Source organism: Falco biarmicus, chromosome 8 (genome assembly GCF_023638135.1).
Source record: "Falco biarmicus isolate bFalBia1 chromosome 8, bFalBia1.pri, whole genome shotgun sequence".
NCBI classification, from domain to species: domain Eukaryota; kingdom Metazoa; phylum Chordata; class Aves; order Falconiformes; family Falconidae; genus Falco; species Falco biarmicus.
The window spans coordinates 11841029-11863006 of NC_079295.1; the positions used below are offsets into that span (position 1 = coordinate 11841029).

Sequence of the window (21978 nt, forward strand, 5' to 3'; positions counted from 1 at the left end):
GGATCAGAATTCAGATCCCAGAATAACTGTTACATAGATGTGGGAGTAATCCACAAAGCAGTGGGAAGCTTCTTGGTTTTGGAAACCCACTGTGAGGTCTTCAGCCACCTCCTGTGGATAGCCACAAGGCAGCAGAGCTGGTGCAAGGCAAAGCTGTGTAGGAGGCAGGTCAGTACAGCTGTTTTCTGAATAAGCTGTTAAAAAAAAAAAAAAAAAAAATCACCTCCAGAAAGCTCTACTCTTTATTGCTGTTACCACATTGCAGAAGCTAGGACACTCTTGCTCTGCCAGCAGCATATCCTTCTCCACCTTCTACTCATTAAAGTTTTTGGTTAAAAAATCCCTGGTTTGGCTTTGGCCCACTCCTGGAATAAGTGGGATTAAGCTAGGGTTAACCTCTTCTCAGCATGGGGACAGAGTGTGCAACACAGAACTTTTCAAAGACAGACGTAAAACAGAGGAAGTAAAATGTTTTGTTGTAACTTTTAATGCATAACACTTTCATAATAAAACATGTTAAACTCTAGCATGCACACCAGAATAGCTCATTGGGTTTAGTGATGCTTCCATGAGATACTTCCATGGTTGTCCATACCTGAAGTATCCTTGCCATTTTCCTGGGGTAAGAAAGAGCCAGCATCTTGCACTGCCATGCATACTACTAAGGGTAAGTTTTAAAGACAGAATTTTGCTCTTAACAGTGGCTGACATCCTATCTCGAGTAGCACCTTACACCAAAAGCTGCTCTGGGCTGCTTTGCACGGAGCAGAGCTGGAAAGGTCAGCATCATCTTAAAGAAGTCAGTTTCTTGGGAACCACAGAAACTGCTGAGTGCCACCATGCAGTAAGTCCCATAAACGCTGATGACAAAGCTCTAAAGCCCTCGCTCTCAAACAGGAACCCTGTGTCTTACCTTGCCCCCAGACTATTCAGCCAAACGGTCCCTGCATTTACTTTTTGAGTACAATTCAACAAGTCACTGCTCATTTCTGCATTCATCACAGTGAAGCCCTGTTCTCACCCCTGATTTATAAACAGACATGGAGTGAAATACTAAGCTGTTTGTTTCAGCCTGAGAGGACTGGGAGAAAAGGTGACATTATGCACTATTTTAAAAGCCATAAACCAATACCACTCAGAGTCCCAGTATAATGGGCATTACTACCATACCCTGATAAGTTACAGGATAAACATTGAAAGTATATTTACTTTGGATAAGAGGGATGCTGATCCATTAAACAGTACATCTCAGAAAGTAGAAGACATTTTGCCATTTTCTACTGTATTAAACTGCAGTTATCTGCTATCTATAAGAACAGGACAATGTCCTATCTTCCCATAAGAATTCATTTCTACAAATATCTTCTATTCAAGCTGGGTCGTTCATATTTTGCTCTGTGGAATGAAAGGGGGCATGGGCTGGGATTGCAGACTGCAAATTGATCACCTAAAGAAAAGAGCAGCTTCAAATAATCCACTACAAAGGAATAGCCTCCAAGGCACGTTTACATTCAGACTGGCTTTGATCACATATTTAGCCAGCATGAAGTGTACCTTAACATTAACCTCCACTTGGTAAAATAAACCTACTCATGTCCTTCAATTGTCAGCTCTTGGAGAGCAGAGCAAAGTAATGACTACTAAAAATAGTAACAGGCTTCAGCCAAAGAAAACCAGCCTGAATTAGAAATCCAGTTTAGGTTATTGTAGGCATTCTTTTGTCTCTCAGGAGCAGGACAACTTCGACTGACCAAAGGGGGTGCTGCCTGTGAACTAATATCCACAGTATCTGACAGAGTTGTTGCTCTGCCTGACTGTTACTCTCTGAGGCAACATGTAGTTGACACTACTACCTGTTGTGTCTGACACAGCTAACTGAGGCCTTTCATTTACATCAGCTTGTGCTGGTTCAATTATGTAGAAGAGGAACCAGAGCAGAGCCAAGGAGAGGGGACTCCCTTGGATCAGAGCATTGCCTCAGCTGTACAGAAGACACAGAGCCTTTGGAAAAGCACAGGGATCTGAGCAGCATCTGATGTAAAGGCAGCCCAGCAGTAGCATTGCTACCCCAAGTTTGCTGCACTGTTAGAGAAAGGGCCCAGCAACAGCAAGATTAATGCAACTGGATCAAGGGAAGCAGATCATACCTTGTCACGAATTAATTTGGACAGCGCTCTAGTGTCAATCCCATAAAGTGCAGGCACCTAAGAAAACACAAGAAAAGGAAAAGTTAGAGAACAAGCGCTCAGACAGAGGAAGACAGCAGCCAGATCACTTTGGTGATAAGAACATGTCCTGCTTTAAGGAGCTCTGGTTTTTAGCAGCACTACTACAAAGTTGCCTCACTTCTAGTTCTTCACTTCTCCTCCCTATTCGTACTCATAAATAGCTTAGTTCTTGAAATCTGGCTTCTGCACTAAAAAGCACAAATTAAAAAGCTCACATGGCAAATATCTGTCTCATTTCTGAGCCCCATTTTGCCTTACTTATGAGCACCCAATCTTCCCAGCTGTCACAAGTCAGTGGCAATCTACTGACACATCCTTCACTCCCACAGCTTCAAATCAGTGGGGTTCTGGCAGCTAACATCTCTTGAGATTACAACCATGGCAACCTCTAGGAGCAGCACTAGAGAAACATTTGATGAGGGAATAGAATATAATCTGTATCATATCTATGGAGAACAAAACATTCCCATTTAATTAACATTCCTTCTGGACCTCGGAAATCTTGGAAATACCATTCCACCCTGAAAAAGAGAAATGGATAAAGAATCAGAGAACTATGGAACACCGAATGAGCCCAGTACAGACTGGTGAAGACATCCGAGGAGAAAAGTGGTTACCAGCTCAAGCCACCAGCTCTTTCTCCTGTCCCATACATACAGGTCTGTTCTCATAATGATCGCTCACCTGTTCTTCTTGCAACCACTCTCCCAGGCTCCTAGCAGCCTGCCGGTGACTGTACTCATTGCTGTAATCCAGCACCAGCAAACCTGAAACCTGCAGAGAGAAGAAATGGCATTTTGCACTGAAAGATCACTCTGTACTTGCCCTGCACTTTCCAAGCTTTCACTATTCATCTGCTGCAAACCATTGCATGGACAAGACACGAGGCTAGGTAGACATGATATGGCTGCTCTTACATAACAAAAAGATAGCAAATCTGAGTTTTCACAGGGGCAGTGCACAAAACAGGTACTTGGCAAAGGGGTAAAGACTCCATGCACTGTCATGATTGTACCAGGGCCTTTTTATTTAGGAAATTCATAAAATAATGTGACTTCCAGGTAACCAAAGCTGCAAATTGCATTGAACTGAAAAAAACACTTCTCATTAGAAAGAAAATGGAAATTTAAGACAAGACAAAATGTTTTGTCTTGATTCATTTTTTGTTTAAGAAAGCTTTTCCCTTTTAAGTGACATTTCATTTCAGAAGTCAGCTCCATTTTCCAGTGCAGTTAGATAGCTTATAAAGAAGACATTTCACCTCAGGACAGATAAATATTTCACTGGTTCTGCAAGTATGTGGTTTTGTTTCATTTTTCAGTACTGCCACCACTGCATAGACACAGCCCTGCTCCTAGCCAATATCCCCTGTCACCACAGTGTAAATACTGGTTCCTGCACTAGTACATAAGGCCCTCTCCACATAACTGTCACCTCCCTGTTTGCGGTAGTACAAGCATATAGAGAAAAGTCTCAGCATATAGAAACTTCTCATTCTTCCTGGCATTTGATCTCTCTGTGGCAACCAGTCCTGGGCAAACACAGATCCATATGAGGCAGAAAGGAATGAAGGAAATGTGGGGAAAAAAGTCATCCAGGACAGCAGTTCACAAAAAAATGCAGCATGTCTATCACTGATGGGAAATACACCACTTTCAGACAACACATGGCCTGGTACAGAAAGCAGGATGGATAATCTTTTGCCACCATTCCTCCAAAGGACAATATCCAGAAGAAAAAGAAAGGCTGAGTATTATTGATTCCTTCCAACTTCTATGAGGGTACCATTAAACTCTTGTGCACACACAAACACACACAGACACACATTCTCAGGCTATTAGCACTACCCTTTGATCAGCTCTGCATCACCCTGTTACCTTGATCCCATCAGACTCCAGAAACCTCCTGAGGCCCATTTTGTCCAAAGCAGCCGTGTCAGGTACTCCACCATTCCCAACTATGGGGTTAGCCAGTGTAAGAATCTGTCCTTTGTAGCTGGGATCTGTCAAGGCCTCAGGATATCTAGATGATGAAGCAATAGAAGCAAAGTATGTTAGTCTGGAGTTGAAAGAGAAACAAAACAGCCAGTGAAAACAAGACAGGTCTGAATGCCCATATGACTGACAGAAATGGTATTCATGTGAAAGCATTCTCAGTATAAAAGCAAACACATCTGTGAATCTGCCCTGACTTTGCCATCTGTGATTAAACATTTGACACTGAGAACAAGGAAAGTCTTTGGCTTCTCATGTTTCATTTAAGAAAAGCACAGGAGCTATTAACAAACTCATATTCCTTGAGATTTCACATAAGGTAAACAACTACATGAAGCGCAGAGTGACCACAGAACTGCAGTAAGTGCATGGCATATCACTTGACCCACAGATAACAGCTTGGGCTTGGTCATTCTTTGGGCACACCATGCAGGCATTACTTTGTCATCACTGTGTCCTTCCCTCCATGCAGCGTGAGAACTTGCCCCTACCAGAGGCAACAGCTCAAACTGAAGAGCCAACAGACAACAGAGCTGTGTGCCCAGACTTGGTCCCTTCCCCAGTCTGGAGCTTGCAGGTCTTGAGATGTTAAAGGCTGTAACTGCTCTTTCTGTGGGGGAGCAGGTAGACAAATCTATGCCTACCTTTTTGTCTGGGGATCAGGGAAGCAGCTATGAATCACCCTTGTGATTCCTCACAACTACTCTGGCCAGGTTCTTCCCTCATACTTGCTCTGTCAACAAACCCTGCCATGGTACCACTTCTGCAGCTTCTTCCAGCGGAGGCCTGGCCTCTCTTCTAGGCAATCTCCAGGTTCCCACCCACGGGACACCATACATTTCACCTGAGAAGACTCCTAAGTTCTTGGAATTTAGCTTGTGTACCTCTGATGAAGGCAAGTTGAAGGTAGTGTTTTGGGATTCAGCAGTCCACCCTGGCTACAAGTCCCCAAAGCCTGTCCTTATATCTTTACCCAAGGCAGAAGCCCCAGAAACAGCAATTTTGTTCAAGCACCAGCCTGAATACCCTTCTCAGCAAGGACAGATCTAAAAGTGTGGTGGAGTATTCTTCTGCAATGGAGGGTCAAACCTAGGATTTTGCAAAGTATCAGCTCTGCATCCAGCAGATCCAGTCTCACTTTCAACCCTGAAGAGGGGGACAGGGTAAACCTGTACTACATGTCCATGCTCCTATTCTTCAGCTTCAAATTAACACAGTCATTCACTTTCTCCCTTATACTGTTCCAGCAATCCATTAAACAATTGCTGTCTTTCAACCCAAAAGCAGCTGTAATTTACAAACAGATTAAGTTATCCACAAAAATGTTTAGCCAAATGCATAAAGACACTTCAGGATGAATCTGCCCTATAAAAAATATAATTTATTATTGTCATTATTGTTTAAACAATACATAATTGGCAACTCCAGCCATCTACCAGATATCAGCAAGTCACAAGGGACATTTTTATGGAACATTGGACTTACTGCCAGAAGATTAATTGTCAAGCATTGGGAAATCCTTCAATAGACCTAGAATGGTTGCAAGCAGATACAGACAACGCAGCACACCAGCCAGCTCTGAGAAATGACATGTCAAATGAACAACGGCCATGAAATATTTTCAGGTAAGCCTCCCCTGTTGTTCAAATCTATCCTTCCTGCTGCAGGTAAACAACCACACAAAGTGCAGTGTGATCACAGAATTGCAGTAAGTGCATGGCACGTGCACATTTGGCGTTACTGTCTCCTTCCAAGTCAATTACTTATGCTTCCAAAAGACTCTTTGTTAATGACAAAGCTAACGTAATTAACCTTTGCATGTTATTTGTAACCAGCAAACAAGGACAGAGAGCCATTGGGTTTGGCTGGGGTATGAAGGCACAGCTCTGCACTGAGACTCAATGCCCTTTAAACAGGCACAATGCCTTATGAAGCACAGAGGAGCAGATGGGAACATGAGTTCCAAAGATGCTGCAAGATCTAATCCTTGCTGTGCCTGCCCAAAGACCTGCCTGATTTCAGTAAATTCCTGTCAATCAGTTCTCTTTCTGGAATATCATGGGAAACACACACAGACTTATCAGAGGCAAATGCATTTACTGAGTTGTTTCAAACTTGGGAACTTTTTATGGGTTGTAATTCTTCTTTCTTAATTGGAAATCTATCTTCCTTTTTTTTCTTACACGAAACAGATGGCTGCAACACCAAGTTTTTTTCTTTTTATTTTTTTGAGTGAATGTTTCTGAAAAGTTCATCCTTATGCTTTTCTAATGAAAAGGCAACATTCCATCCCTAGAAGAGTGCTCTCTGCCCTCTATTCCAGGGTAATATGACAACACTTCAACCAGCTTTAGCTACTTCAAGCCTGAAAGCTGTATGCACATAAACTGATTTGCCTCCTAGTTCTATGACATGAGTCAGCAGGTGGGAGTCCAGATGAGGAGATGAAGCGCAGAACAGTGTCAAAGTACAAACAAACCAGTAGGAAGGCTTTACCATTGGTCAGCTTCTGCTGTCTGTGCTCTATCTCCTTCCTCCAGAGGCCAGACCACACTGCTCCTCCTCCATCCAACCCCCTCTCCCACCATCCTCAGGGCTATTTAACCACTTTGTGGGAACGAGCTACAGCTGCACATCGTCCATGTCAATCAACCCACTGCCGCTGAGGCAAGGCCACAGCTGCACGTTATCAATGCTAATCAGCCCACTGCCTTCAGTCCTCTACAGAACGGCATATTAATCGTCCCAGTACAGAGCCCATGCTGACCTCGCTCACCATCTAGAAACACCCAGTTTACATAAAGCAGTGGTCTGAGGCTTAACAGTGGCCACAGCAAAATCACCCCTGAACTAGCCTCTTGCTCCCTGTACTGACAAACTGCCATGTGCCCAGACAGTCTGTAAAAGACCCCAAATCTTGGCACCTCCTTTATGCAGGCACCTAGCTTCTTACTGCATCAATCAAAAGAGGTAGCTGGGTTCCTATGGATACATAAGGTCTTGATCTTTGTGATCAGGAGCACTAGGCAAAGCTACAGGGTTTCTTTCACTGGACAACAATCCCTGGACTAGTAGCAGATCTGTCACTTTTATGATCTGCAACAATGCTGCAAACTCTTAACTTCCTCTTCTCCAAATCAATCAAGGTTATGTTCCTGGGGAGTGCTCTGAAGATACAAGCTTACATTTTCAATGTTCCCTCCATGCCCATATGCTCCCCAGCACAGAAGAGATCTCTTTCAGGGGCATTCTCTCCATATCACTAGAAAATGAGCAAACACAGCTTCTGCTGCCACAGTAACATGTGGAGAGAAAATTAATCCATCAGGTCCTCCTTGACTTTTGTGATGTGACAAGATTTATTGCCCATAATGTATCACTGAGAAGAGAACTCTGGTGCCCTCCATCATTCTGATCTATATTAAACAGTTGCTTGTTGGCAGGTATATTAACACAGCCAGTAATTAGTGCTGTCAAAATACTTAAATAATCGCCTCCTAATGCAAAACTTTGCAAACAGATTCCCCTCTGCAGCAATTTAACATTCTCACCAATGAGTTCATTTGAAAACTCATCCTGTGAGTACTGGTTTCTCCAAAGGAGACCAGAATTTGGGGAATTCAAGGCAGCTGGGTGAAGACAGCTATGAATGACTGCAGGAAAAGCTCAAATACCAATGACCTCAGAGCTGTCTCACCTCCCCAGGGGCACGTCACTCTCCTGACCAAAAGCCTCATTCTTCTGGGCAGATTTCCTCTGCTCAAGCAGTTCAACAAAAGCACCAGCAGTGTTTGGCTGCTATCCTATGTCAGCCACTGGCTTCCACCACTCAAGAGGACAGAAAGTCATGCTAGGTTAGGCACAAATCTCATCCTACCCTTTAGCTGGAAAGGGCACAGAGTTTAAATGAATCCTTAAGTGTGGTAAGAGCCAACAAATGTCATAAGAGATGGGTCATATAGGTGAACCTTGGGATTTTAAAATTTTGCACTTGGAACCAAGTTCCATTACCTAGAAGGCTGCAGATGTTTCAAACCTCTATATTTTATAAGGGCACTGAAGGGAGCACAAAGACAGCTCCTCTGCTCTGACTCAGCAGTGGCTGCATTTCACTGGGAAGCGATCAGGTCCCTACATGGATACCTCACTACCGTGGTTACTTATATCTGCCTTTAAAGCTGCTCATCACCACAAATGCTATGACACAAGAGGACTGCCTGAAGTCTCTTCATTAACTATCTTGCTCTGTGTACCCCTGGACCACAGTGTTTTCTTATACAGAACACTGCATGCTTGGATCAGGCCCCTACAAGCTTGCAAAAAGCAGCTTTCACACTTTAACAGGGTCCCATAGAAGTTGTGGTGCTTATATCTCATTTGCTTTTGCCTTACCCAGAAAGACCAGTGTTGAACACGACTTCCCCTGCTGTGGAGGATGGATAGCCAAAAGAATAGCCCTTCATCTTCGTCCCATCTTCCAGCACCAAGTTCGCTGTCTGAGCCTAGAGAAAGGCACATGAAGAAACTCAGACACAGGAGGAAAAGGTTTGATGTTTATACAAGTAACACTTGGGACACCTGCCTTTCATGCCTCACGTCGTAAGTATTCCTACTCCTCTCCCATTCCCAGCTGCCAAGACACTGTCCCTTTTACTAGTCTCCTGATGCTCTTCTTCCTTCAGTTAGGAAACACTGTGCTCCTAATGAGGCCAAGGCAGCTGGCAAAACCCACCGCAAGCAGAGCATGTGCTGCTCTTACTGTGGGATCACCCTTCTATATCACTTGGTTCATTTCTTCCACCCATTATATCTTGCAGTTAACCAATATCATAACTCTGTAGGGAAAGGATCACCTCTCTCCTCAATGTTTGCTCAAGGCTGGCTGCTGACTATGCTGGCTCTCATCCAGCCATGACCTTTGATAGGTGCTTAACTTCTGTTGCAACTGTACAGCTAAGCTGCTAAAAATAAATGTATGCTTAGCTGGACTGATGTCAGGCAGCAAAATTCAAAATGTTAGTCCATTGTGCTTTAGTACTCAAGAAGAGAGGAACTTCTGGATCAGACACACTTGTAGTCTCAGTTACCTCAGGGGTAGGCACAAATTGTCCTGGAAGAGGTAGATAAGGAATAAGCAGCCTAGAGGAAAACTTCCCATAAAACTGCACCTTTTTCAGAGAGTGTTTAGCAGAACTGTGTCCCACACTAACTGTGGGATCCCTTACAGGCTTCATCACTATTTTACAGCTGAGGAAAATGGGACACAGAGAGTGACTTTTACAAAAGTCATTAAGAGATTCAGTGGCCTGGGTTATTGAACACACCAGACTAAACCCACCCTCTTTTGCCTCATTTGGAAACTAAACCTTTCTTAGCCTATCTGGGCATTGGATGGGAAACCACCTGGGAACTCCAGCTTCTATCAAAAAAAAAGGAGTATAAGCACAACAGAAATAACAGAATGAGTTGGGAGATTCCTTTAGACAGCAGGATCTCTAATGTCACGCAGGGGAAGACAGTGTAGGTAGAGCTGGAAATAGATTTGCCAATGAATTTCTGGGCTTTAAAGAGTTTGAACAATGAACCTTTTGGGCCCTGAGAATCCTCCACTTCTGGAACACTAGTGCCTCCTGGGCACAGAGCTGCAGTCAGAGTGACAACCAGTGCAAGAACCCCAACGGTCTGCGCCACAGGAGGTGTGCCAAGTGTGTCCACCAGGCAGCAGCTCTCACCATGATTTAACTTCATATTGGGTTTTTTTTTTTACAGAACAATTCTTCTTACTGGGATTTTTTCAAAGAAGAATCAAGATCGATTTGCTGTAGAAAGGAGCAAGACAGCTACTTTCCATTAGCCATAAATCAGATGAACAATCACAGCAAGGAGAAATTTTATTCCCAGCATTGAACATTTTGTAACAATCATGGCAAACACTCATCTAGAGCTCCTCTGCAGTTACAAATACTGCACAGATCAATTACTAATGTACTGCAAAACACACTAAAAATCAAACTGCACTGCCAAGTAATTGAATTCTGTGCATCTCAGATGCTTTTAGCTTTGCATTTTTTCCTCATTAATGTCAAACATCCAGTCATTCTCAAAAGGTTTAGCCATCATTTCTGAAACCTTCCTACACCATTGGGTGGGATAGTCAGCAACACCAAAATCCCGCCCCCCCCCCCCCCCCCCCTTCCCCAGATATAAATACAGGTTTTGTGGCTAAACACCATAATTTAGCCCAAATAAAAATTAGTTTGGTCAGCTCCCTAATCTTACTAAGCCTCTCATTACAGATAGCTGCCACACAGTCAAAGCATTACAAAACACAGAGGTCGCCTGGGTGCCTCAGACTGGGCCTTGGACAGGACCTCTGCCCTTTGTGATGCCTGCTGAAAACCCAGCCCACACTGCTGACATGGGAGACTGACTGTAAAAACTGGTTTCTCTCAGCTTTGGTTTCAAGAGATAGATCCCCTTCCACCAGCAGGCCATGTATTTGAGTCCACCCAAATATCAACTCCAGTTCAAGACAGTCCTACCACTGGTTGGTACCAGTTGGGGTAATCACCTGAATTGCAGCCCCAACTGCAAACATAGCCTGGAAGAAACCTTCAGGAAGCAAAGTCCGCAACAGTGGAATGACCAGAAAAGTTAAGATCCATCTGACTCCTGAGGGCCAAAATCCAGAGTAATCACTGTGACCTTTAGATCCTCACCCTCACTATAGTACCTGACAGGAATCTGCATGTCTTCCTCCACCACTGATCACCTGCCCTTCTATACACCAGAACAGCACAGAAATAATTTCTGTTGAACAGAAGCCCCTGTTGTACTATTAGAGCCCCTATACAGTGTTCAGGTAACACAGAAGAATGTCCCTGAGCAATCATAACCTGCCTGCAAGTTCAGCTATACCAAGGCATAGATGTAAAAATGTTTCCTTCCCCTACTTGATTTATTATTCTTAATTAAGTGGTTGGTTTGTTTATTGAGCATTCTAGAAGCAATTATTCTTGCTTACATTTCCAGCGGAGGTGTTGCCATATCCCTAAGCTGCCAGCCTACCTTGTCTTTCAGTTTTGCTTTTAATGTGAAAAGTGATTTACAGGCTATAGAGAAGGCTAGTTGGCTCAATCAGGGATTAGTTAGGAGAGATTTTCACTTTCAAAAAAAAACAATAAGCAAGAAATAAACAAAAACCCCAGAGCTTCCATGAGCTCCTTTTGTCTCCACTCCTCTCAGAAGCATCCCCATGTAGTCTTGGATAAGCATCTGTTGTAGTCTCAGCTAAAATGCTTCTTAGAAACAGACCTCCAATGTGAAACACATCATTTGCAATCTGATTTCTCCCTCCTACATGCCAGTAGCTTTACCTTTAGCAGAGTTCCTTGTGTTCCAGAGAGGCTGCAGGGCTCTTGAAGAGCTTTGAGGACCGAGATAGCTATCAGAAAGAGTCATGCTGCTGCTGTGGTACTGCTAGATTTTGTGCATTTTGTCAAAGCAACTTGAAGAGTTAACTAGTTAGGTCCCACTTCACTAAGCACTTCACACATGAAGTAAACAAAGCATTGTAGCAGTTAAAAAAAAAAAAAAAGGTAAAAACCGAGATTAATTTAGTTCCACTCTAGTTCCCTACTTTAGCAGCCCTTCCCATCTACAGGATGTAGTAGTAGTAGGAGTAGTAGTAAAGTAGTAAAGATCTGCAGCACAATTTGCTTTTTTCAGTGGGTCTGATATAAACTCCTGTACTGGCAAGTGAACAGGTAATTTTTCCTCTTTTCTACTTGCTTCACGGAGTAATTAGTCAAAGAAGTCAATTTTTTTCCCTCCAAAGAAATGCCTCAGTTTATTTGGCAAGGCCAAGCTGAACTCTGAACACTGGGCTGCTGGAGGACTATGAGTATGCCAAATACTGAAGCCAGGACGGGCACTGATGTATGGCAGAGACACGGATGGGACTTAATTTCAGTGCAGACCAGTTCATTTCCGTCCAGTAAGATGATGATAAAACATCTCTTTTCTAAGGCACATCGTGATTTCACACAGCACAACAGCCTCTGCCGCATTTCTTGGCACACAAATCTGGCTAGCTAAGTAACAGCCAACATACCAGAAGTGCAGAAGAAACCAAAAGCCACCAGACTTCTACAGAAGAAAGCTGGTGCAAGGAATGGGCTACATCCATTCTGTCAAGACCAAATAACCAGCAACAACAGAGGAGTTTTCTCTTTGATAGAAAAATGTCTCTTCTTGTGAGTACTATGCCATCACAGGCTGGAAAACTATTGGACGTGGCTAACAGTCAAGACTTTCTTTGCCAACCCTATATATATATATAAAATATATATATGTATAATTCTATTTTGGTACATTTGCTTCTGGCTAAAATTAAGATAAGATAGGGCAAGAATAATGAATGAATCAGAAGCCAGGTCAGTGTCTTGGGATACACCAAAGATTCACACTCAGGCTAACTTTAGGGAGAAGCTTTGGATTAGTTCTTTTACCATCCAAGCCAAAGACAAAGCAAAGCCAGAAACGCAACACAGGTACCATAGTAGAAAAGTCACAGCTCCTACAACCTGAACTCTTCTTAAGGCTGTTGACAATGCCACAAATATTTGTTTGGGACAAAAATCAAAGGGGGATGGGGGAACTGAGGCAGGTGAGGCACCTAGTAGAAGTCACTGAGCACCCAAGGAAATGAGCAGCCCTTCTCTCCCCTACAGCAGAAGCTCATTAAGTTCCCCTCGTCTCTAAGGGAACAGGCCCCGTTTTACCTCCCCTTCACTTTCATCTCCAGAGGGAGAGAAGCGGAGTAGCTTGTGACTGATCTTTCACCGCACCCATCCCTCTGCTTCTCATGCAGTCATTTTCTCAGTTACTTTCCACCTGCCTCAAAATATATTTGAAAAGCCTTTTAACAGTAATCTGAAATAGTTTCTAAAGCCAGTGCTCAAAAATTTTCCTTCTCTCCATCTCATTTCTACCTATATTTTTAGCTTGCTCCTAGTGGTTTTTGTAGCTCTCCCAATCCTCTCCTTACTGAGCCAGCTATACTGTTACAAGCCATCTATTTATTGCTCATACTACTCTTTACATCCCCATTTAACTACATTGGCCTCAGATGAGCACTAAACGATACGAGCTTTGAGCTGCAGTCTCTCTGCCCATTCCTGAATTATAAAGAAGCTTGATTACCTCAAAAAGAGTGATGCTAAGCACCCCTACAGAGACCCCACAGGAGTCTCTGATCTGGTCTCCGTGCCCCTCTTTCACTCGCGGATGCTCCATCTCTCTTTCAGAATGGAAGGGATGCACTAGGGAAATATGGACCTCTGAGTCCCCACACTTCTCACTGCTCACCTACAATGGTGTTTCCCGACACAGGCTGAGTTTAACTGAGCACAAAGCAGACCTGGCAGAAGAATTATTAGGCACTCTACTAAAACTGCCACCTCTCCCTCATGCTCTCTAATACTTTACTTAGCTTATACATAGGTTAGAAACATGTTTTCATTGTATTTTGTTATGGTCCCTAAAATAGCCCACTGAGAAAAAGCAATAAAAGGCAACTAAATGCTCATTTAAGCCTGCAATAATGGGAGAATGGGATCATTACCTATACTGCCATTAGCCCACACAACTTAATTACTTTGCATTTCACTCTTTCTCTGGACTTCTTACAAATATCTATTACCTCTAATGATGGCTGGAACACCAAACCCAGCCATAAGTCACTACTTGGTCACTTGTCCCAGAACTACAGTTAACTTCCACACGCTGACATGAAGTATGCAATAGGCTGGCTTTTTTAGGACCACTTATCCTTAAATTTTCCCTCAGGCCTGCTGCTTTACTGCTTGCATATGCGTAGTAGAGAGTCTCTTCTGCTTCTGTATGTCTCATGGAAAAAGGTGTATAAGCCTGTCACTTTCTTAAAGTAAAAGCCCCAGGCCAGGAAAGGTTCAAGTTTTTGTATCTCAGATTCTGAATTCAAACAGAATCACATGGCTTCTGGCAAAGGTGGCATTAAACATCTGACCTGAGATCTCAGGACCACAGGCTCTTAAAATACACCATATATCAGCCTTCTTACTCTCCATGAGTTCAAGTATCCACTCTGACAGCTAAAACTCAAATAATCAAGTCTAATAAGGAAAAAAACATTGTCAATGCCAAGGCAGAAGATGTCACATAATATATGTCAGAAAGACACTTCTCTGGGGCTGGCTGGCTAGCCCCACACCTTGTGGTGAGCCAGCCAGTCACAGTGCCGGTACAAATGCTCCGCCAGACTCAGCATTCAGGTGCACAGTAGTTCTTGGCTGCCCTGCAATAGATCCTGTCATACACCTTGAAACAGAAATAAATTCATTCTGACCCACCTCGGGTGTCTTTGCAATTGTTAGGACTGAGGTTAAAATAGCTCCCAATGGTTTCTCTTGGCATTGCTTTCTTAACAGGTATCCATTCTCCTTGCCTTCAGCATTGGTGTCGTTGGTTTTAAGCAATCACTTTTTAGCTTTACAAGCACAGAATTAGGTAGATGTTAGAACAGCTGGTATTGTAACTCCATCAGAGTAGGACAGCAGTCTTCCATGAACATGAAACTTCCTAATTGGATGCCTCAACCTTATGAGATATGACTTTGTAAGTTTGTCGTCGTGCAGTCCTTGAATGAGTGACAAAACATGTACCTAACACCATCAATCTGTCATTTAAGATACCAAATCCAAACTTCAGATGCTAATCCATCAGCATAAGAATGCAACGGATCCAGCCTACTGCAGGTGCCTACGAGAATTATCCGGGGATGTGTAAAGAAAGATGATGTCTCATCAAAAGCTGAACCAGCAATCCTAACCATGGCTACCAAGCTTCACCAGTGGGAGATGCCTTTTACTGCAGCAGACTTATCACTGCTGACTGAAGCATCTTTTAACTCACTTTGAGCATCACAAGGTTTAAACTGCTGTACTCTAGAGCATGGCAGATATAACTGAACCAGCTCCAAAAAGCAAGAGAGGTATCAGAGGCAATAGAGACAAGCAAGGATGCCATTCCAGCAGTCCTGCTCAGTCAGCTTGACAGTTTCTAAAACCCTGGTGAACTTGAATGTACCTTCATAGACTCCTGTTCTACAATACATAGCAACAGCTTACTGATGCTACAGGCCATCCCCAGCCATAAACCAAGTAGCCAAGTATGAATCCTGTCCCCTAGACACTGTGACACTTGTCAACAGCACCTCTTAGTGCATTCACAGGTTCCACTCCTCCAGCAATACTGGCAGTAAAATCATCTCCATTTTCTCCTATCCCATTTCAACTTGAAGCACAAATCCCAAAGAGAAAAGATTGTTCAAACTGTGTCACAGTTTGTTTTGTCACACCAAGAGACACTTTCTAGCCCAGTCCCAAGATTTCAAAATGGAACAGTAAAAACTGGCACCCACCCTGGAAGATGTGAGACAGCATGGCCCCACTTGAGGGCTCTGACATAGTTTTCACGTGCAGTCAGTGCCAAACCAACATAGCTTCACCAGTCTGAGGAACAACCAAGGAACTTGCTCCTCAGTTCAGACCCCTGCTTCCTCTTCAAATGGTGCAGCTGCAGAAAGTGGTAACCATAATGGCTTTCTAATTCACAAGTAGGACTCCTGTTGTCAACACAAGGATGAATAACTTCCTTCTAAACCAGATCTGATTACACAGTCAGGATCAATCTGCTGGGAGGAAGATTACTGTGCTGTGTTTTAAGACCGTGAACACAGTAATGGTTCATGCCTGCTGGGCACTCTCAGGAAGGAGAAGACAGGTCCATTAGCAAGAACACTAGTCACAACACAGGTTCTGCTTTTCAGTGCAGGTGAGATAATGCTGAACTGAGAACTCATATGCTGAAGGAAAGGATGAAAATAGGGATGACTCTTATGCAGTTTTTCTTTGCAGCCAATTTTTGTTTAAAAACTAATGGGTCTGTTGCCAGGAGCTGAGAGAACTCCTGAAAAAATCAGTAGCTGTGGGACAGGTAAAAGAAATCCTAGTCCTCCATGGACAGAAATAATACTGATCAGCACTCTACTCCAACCTGCCAGGTAAGGTGGCATCCACTGGGTGTCCAAGTCTAAGAGCTCTTCCCCACCACCTGTTGAAACATCACTCCTCTGGTTGCCAATTACAGCGTTGATTCAAGAGGATACACATGCAAGAGCACCTTTTCAATGCAAAGCGCATAGTGACAAAACACTGCCAGGGCTACAGAATTCACCCAGAAAGTCCCATTTACACCACTGTACTCTGCCACACCTACATGAGTTACACTAGCAAAGCTGGTCAAATGCAGCTCTTGTAACAACAGACAAAAGTTGGGGAAATGAGCTAAGGGGTTCCAGCCCCAGTAAATCAAGAGCTGGTACACTGATGCATTCACAAAGGGTTGTCTATCTCTCCAATTACTCTCAGAGTCATCACGGTTTCCAACATATTGAAAATGGATCCTTTGTGGATCCAGTAGGATTAATCACATGCTTCATGTGATGCATTTTTTAAAATATCTAGCTGATTCATGCTCATACGGACTGAAAGATCTGCTCTGTTAGCTATCAGCCCTATAGAACAGTGGGGTGTTTCTAAAGAAAATACCATATAATAATTAACTGAAACCCCGAACATCCACTTTTTGGCGCAATTTATCCTATAATTTCCATTCCAGACTACACAAAAAGTGTGTTTGCTTAGCTAATAAAACTATTTAGCCAAGCAACCCCCTTGCTTAGAGTTCAGACAAATCTTTGGTTCAATCTTATTTGTCTAGGTAAGCCCTGTTATCGGCAGCAAGCTATCTCTCAGCATGCCAAACATATCTGTTAAACCACCACAGCTCAGTTACTGTTACCTTGATGCTCAACAACCTGGTACCAGTCCTTGAGAAACTCCAATCTTCAGCAGACGCATTGCAAAACTCCAATCTGCCTTTCAAAGTCTTCAGCACTTTGCAAGCTGTCAAAATTCTTGTCATCTTGAAAGCTGCTGCTGAGTCACTGAAGTTTAAAGAAAACAAGACAAAACAAAAATCTGCTTGTATGTATTTCTTTGAAATTTGGTGCAGACAATATACTCTTGCAGATCACAGGGAAAGAGAACAGAGACACAGCAGGTGTGCTGGACTAACTGTACAGCACTGCCCTACACCTTCCCATTTATTCTGCCACTAAAACTCTCTGGTGCAGCCCCACCTCCTCCTGCCCCTCCTCAGAGGGGTGCTTGCTTAGACACCCTTGCAACACTTTTCTTCAGGTTGGTCTCTGAGCACTGTTGTAGGGGTTGCACCACAGGCCAGACACTAGCTCTGCCTGCTGAAAGACAGCAAACCCTGTCAGAGAAATCCCACCCACAGCAATGAAGGTAGTCCTCACACTCCGAAACAAACACTTCACATTTCAGTAAGAGACAAGGAACAGTACCACTTGTTCTCCTAATGGCACGTGGTCTAGGCAAATTAAAAGTCTCTTCATAGTATGCTTTTGAGTGCTCTCCAATGTGTGATCTGGGGTCCACACATCAGCTAGTGAGACAGCCTGTGACTGCTACAAGCTTGTATACTTGTACTAGAAGAAGTAAGCAGGAAGACAAGTTTCTGTGGAAAGCTGTAGTCTTTTTATTCTGTGTTTGGAGAGTACACAGTCACCAGAAGCCCTAGAACACGTCCCAAAGTGCTCCCCCTCCCCAAATAAATGAAAAGGATATCACCAGCAAAAATAAACGGCTGCAAAATAAAAACATCTTTTGATAAAATTTCAATCGACAGCAGCTGAAATAAGGTGAAATGCTCCATATGTTATCGCCTGACTACACACCTCTGTGACTATCACTTATTTCCTATAACCCTACATATAGTCCTCAAACAGAATCATGTTCCTCATTAGCCAGGCATGAAAATGCCTAATGAAGACAAAAGCTGTGGGAGAAACATGCACTTTATTATTCTTCAAGAGCTAAAATGGTGAGGCATCTTTTCAAACCCAAGTGGATCAAAGCTTCAGTTAGCTCAGAGCAAGAAAGAAAGAAGAAAAAAAAAAAGGTATACAAACTTTTTTTGCAGCTGGCAACATATTGTTGCAAAGAATTTAGATGACCTTTTATAATCACTGACAGCAATAATCAAGACTTTTTTGTGTACAGTGGTTTGAGATTAGTCTAAATTGATGTCAGTATCACATAAAAATATTTCCTGCATGGCTCTTACAGCTCCAGGTCGAACCGCCATGCACATAATAAAAGACAGAGATGAGAGGGCAATGGGTTTGGGTACCTTCTGTGATGTGGAAAGCTTATTGAAGACTTGGAAGAGAAACACATGGGAAATGCGCCTGAATCCAGATGATAGAAAGAGGCAGACAGAAACAGGGTGGAAGACAGACTAGGTATAGAGGAGCTCACTGCTTTAACACAAGCTTTGCAGAGCTAGGAGAAGCCAACAGTGTTCCCTGGTAACTTGGTTTAGGAAAGACATAACCATTTTTCCTACAAGAAGATACCTGATGATCATTCTGATTCATAGGAGCTTGAGAGACAGAGATTTCACTTTTTGCAAACAAACAGACAAAAAAAATACAGGGAGCTGAGAAATGTTTTTGTTAACTTTTCCTCTATTTGCTTGGCTCTAGCCTGTAATGATCCAGGTTGGAGATACACACAGAAAAGGAGACATACAGAAAGCAAAGGCATGCCTATAAGTGAATGGATTGCAGAGACTATACCTTGTACTATAAAGGTCACCTTAATATACAAATACATGGGCACTCACACATGCAATTCAGAAGCCAGCTTTCTTCCAAAGTTGCATTTCATATTATGTTAGCTTTACACTGCCACAAATGTCATATATTGCATTTGGAAGGTTACAAGCACTACCTTTTGTTATAGCTATACTGAAGGGCAAGTTCGACACCCCATTTCACTCTCTACCAACATCAGGAAGTTACTTTGGCTATACAGGTGTCTGAACCAGAACCAATCCATGCTTGCAGTTTCAGCACCGTAACTGCTAATTCCTAAATACCCCCTTCTCCCACTAAGTTTCAATGTGGCTGCACAATAAGGCAGATGGATCCAGCTAATTTTCTTTCACCAGGAGGCCATTCATGAACACAGGGGATGAGCGAGCGGGAAAAGGCCATGTCTTTTGGCAGAGCAGCATCTTTTCCCAGGTAAAAACAACTGCATAACCACATCATGAACTGGATTCAGTTTGTCAGGGATGTGCGGTACACACACAGATCTAACGTCGCAGCTGTATAGTAAGGATGAAATGCTATGGGGGAACAACAGGCAAAAAACTACCTTCCTTCCTCACCTCCACAGCAAGGATGCTCCTCTGACCACTGCTATAGATGCGACCCTGCTGTCTTCCCTTTTTTTCAACCATATATTATCAAAACTGATTAAGCTCACCTCAGACGTCCTGAGATTAGGAAGGTTATCCCTCCAGCGTAAGAACGACCTTCCTTTTTAAAGCCTCCACCATGACAGAGGAACTCCCCTCTGCCAAAACCAGTAAAAAACATCCAAGCTGTTTGTCCCACTACCAATGTGCTAAAAAGAGGTGATGGACTGTTGACTGTAAGGCCAGAAAATATATCAGGTATTCCTGAGAGAAGCCTCAGTTCAGAAAAATCTGTCAACATACAAACAAGCCTTCTGTGGTTTGGACATATCTTAAGTTTGCACTTAGCTTAACATAAAGACCAGAAGAGGTAGAATCACTGAGAAACAGGGAAACAATATGGAAAAAGAAATCAACCATAGAAGACTGGAAAAAGGAGAGCAGAAACCAATGTCTTTTTGGAGATGCAGCCACACTACCTGAGCTTAAAACTTGCCTGCCAGTACATGACTTGCAATCATATTGTCCCTTCAGGAAAGAAAGTTTGGGCAGCAGCTTGGAGGAAGGACACATATCAGGGAAATCAGTAATGTAAAACGATGAGGGTGGAATACTCACTCAGACAAGAACAGTTCAAATGTTGGAGGGGGAAAGGGGGAAGTACTCACAACATGGGCTTCCTTAACATGGTCTTGGACTTGGCATAGCTGTTCAGAGAAAGACAAGCTGCCTTTTGTTTCACATTCATCTATGCTCTACCGTACACAGATAGGGAGTAGGACAAGGAGAGCAAAGTGCTCATTAAAATTAGCAGCTTTTTCTTACTGTTTACAAGTGAAGGGACCAGAAATTAAATTCATCACACAGTCCCACTGTACCGTAAAAATCAAACAAAATCAGTGGTCTGTGGCTTTGTAAATCCCCAGGGCCAAGATAATGAAAGTAAGCTAAGTGCCTACATTTTCAGAGGCTTAAACCAAACTGCTTGATTTTCAGAAGAGAAGTGCTCAAAGCACTTGAGGCTCTGCTTATGCGCCCCAGGACTGGCACCCCAAAATGAAAGCTCCCAAAGCCGTTCATCACAGCTGGGAACCTCTGCTATAAGCAGCCAAGCTATGTAGAACTTTTCATTTTCAAGTTCATTGTAAAATTGCAAGATATTTCCATTCTTACTTGAAAGACAAAAGATCAGGGCCAACTTGTGGGTGTGTCAGCCCAGATTCATGTCAATGCAAGTCCCAAGTAACTGCCTCCAGCTCAGTGAAGCTCCAGTGAAGCCTCCCCTGGACTGGAATCAGTATAACAAGCAGCCCATGTGAATGGATTGGACTTTGCTTGTAGATGAGATGAGAGAGGAGGGTTTTTTTCTCCCCAAGTGTTCTTCAAATGCTTTTGGAAATCTCTCCTGCCATCTGTCAGGTTGTCTCTGATTTCTGACCACCTTGCCTTGCCTCAGCTAAAACACATTTCAAAAATAGAGTGGAAAAGCAGAATAGTTGAAGGTGCCAGCAATACTGAAATTTTCTGCTGCCACAAGGAACGAGACGAATACTCTCCTCCAACCCTACAGCTAGCATGAAAGCCTTCAAAGTGGTTTGGAAACCCTGTTTTCCATTTTCAAGGCAAGTTCCACTTGCTTCCCAAGAAACTTGGGAAGAATTTTGAAAGCACCTGAAAAATATTAAGATTTGCCATACATTTTCTAATTGGGTGTTAGTTATCAAGCAAGATCACCACAGTGGATACAGCATTAAGTTTGATCTAAGTAACAATTTTTGTTCACAGCATTCCGCTAACAACCCTATCAAGCCCCATTACCTCAGAGGCCATAACTTACTTTTTTTGCTGTATGTTGCGGGGGCGGGGGGGGAAAAACTGAATAAACTGAAGTATCTTGTTCACACGCAAATGAACTAACAACATCCAGGCATCCCCTGTCACCTGATCCTCTTGGATTGCTGTAGGAGAGAAAGCAAGCTCAGTTACGCTTTCAGATCTGCTGCTTTGAGCCAATCTCAGATCAAATGAAGCATTTCAAGCAAAACCCACAATGTTTAGAAAATGCAGTAATTGTGATGCAAAGAGCAACAAGCCAAGAACTGCAAAACTAAGGCTGATCTTCACCTGAGTATATGGAGAGAAACTGAAAGGAATAAGAATCAAGTGCATGCCTTACCCCTTGGCTTTCCTGAATTCTGTTACTTAAGCCACAGCCAGAAAGTGGGTTTTTTCCACGTAGTTTGTTCTATTTTAGAGGAGGTCTGGGGAAAAGGGTATTTTAAATTTTAATGGAGAGGTTCATAGCAGATCTTCAGATTCGGGTGCTGCATTTTGAGTCACCCTTACCAACTCACATGATTGTA

The 21978-nt window shown here is 43.1% G+C and overlaps 1 protein-coding gene across 1 annotated transcript in view; it reads right to left on the reverse strand.

Moving 5' to 3' along the window:
• The window catches only part of CPS1 (carbamoyl-phosphate synthase 1), a 100003-nt gene extending 82639 nt beyond the window's left edge, over positions 1–17364 (reverse strand). Inside the window, exons 1-5 of the mRNA XM_056350543.1 lie at positions 17126–17364; positions 8615–8724; positions 4106–4250; positions 2913–3002; positions 2148–2204 (exon numbers count right to left, since the gene is read on the reverse strand). Of these exons, the coding sequence (XP_056206518.1) occupies positions 2148–2204; positions 2913–3002; positions 4106–4250; positions 8615–8724; positions 17126–17248 (525 nt within the window). The 5' untranslated portion in view covers positions 17249–17364. The remainder of the gene's footprint in view (positions 1–2147; positions 2205–2912; positions 3003–4105; positions 4251–8614; positions 8725–17125) is intronic.
• Positions 17365–21978: the final 4614 nt, after the last annotated feature.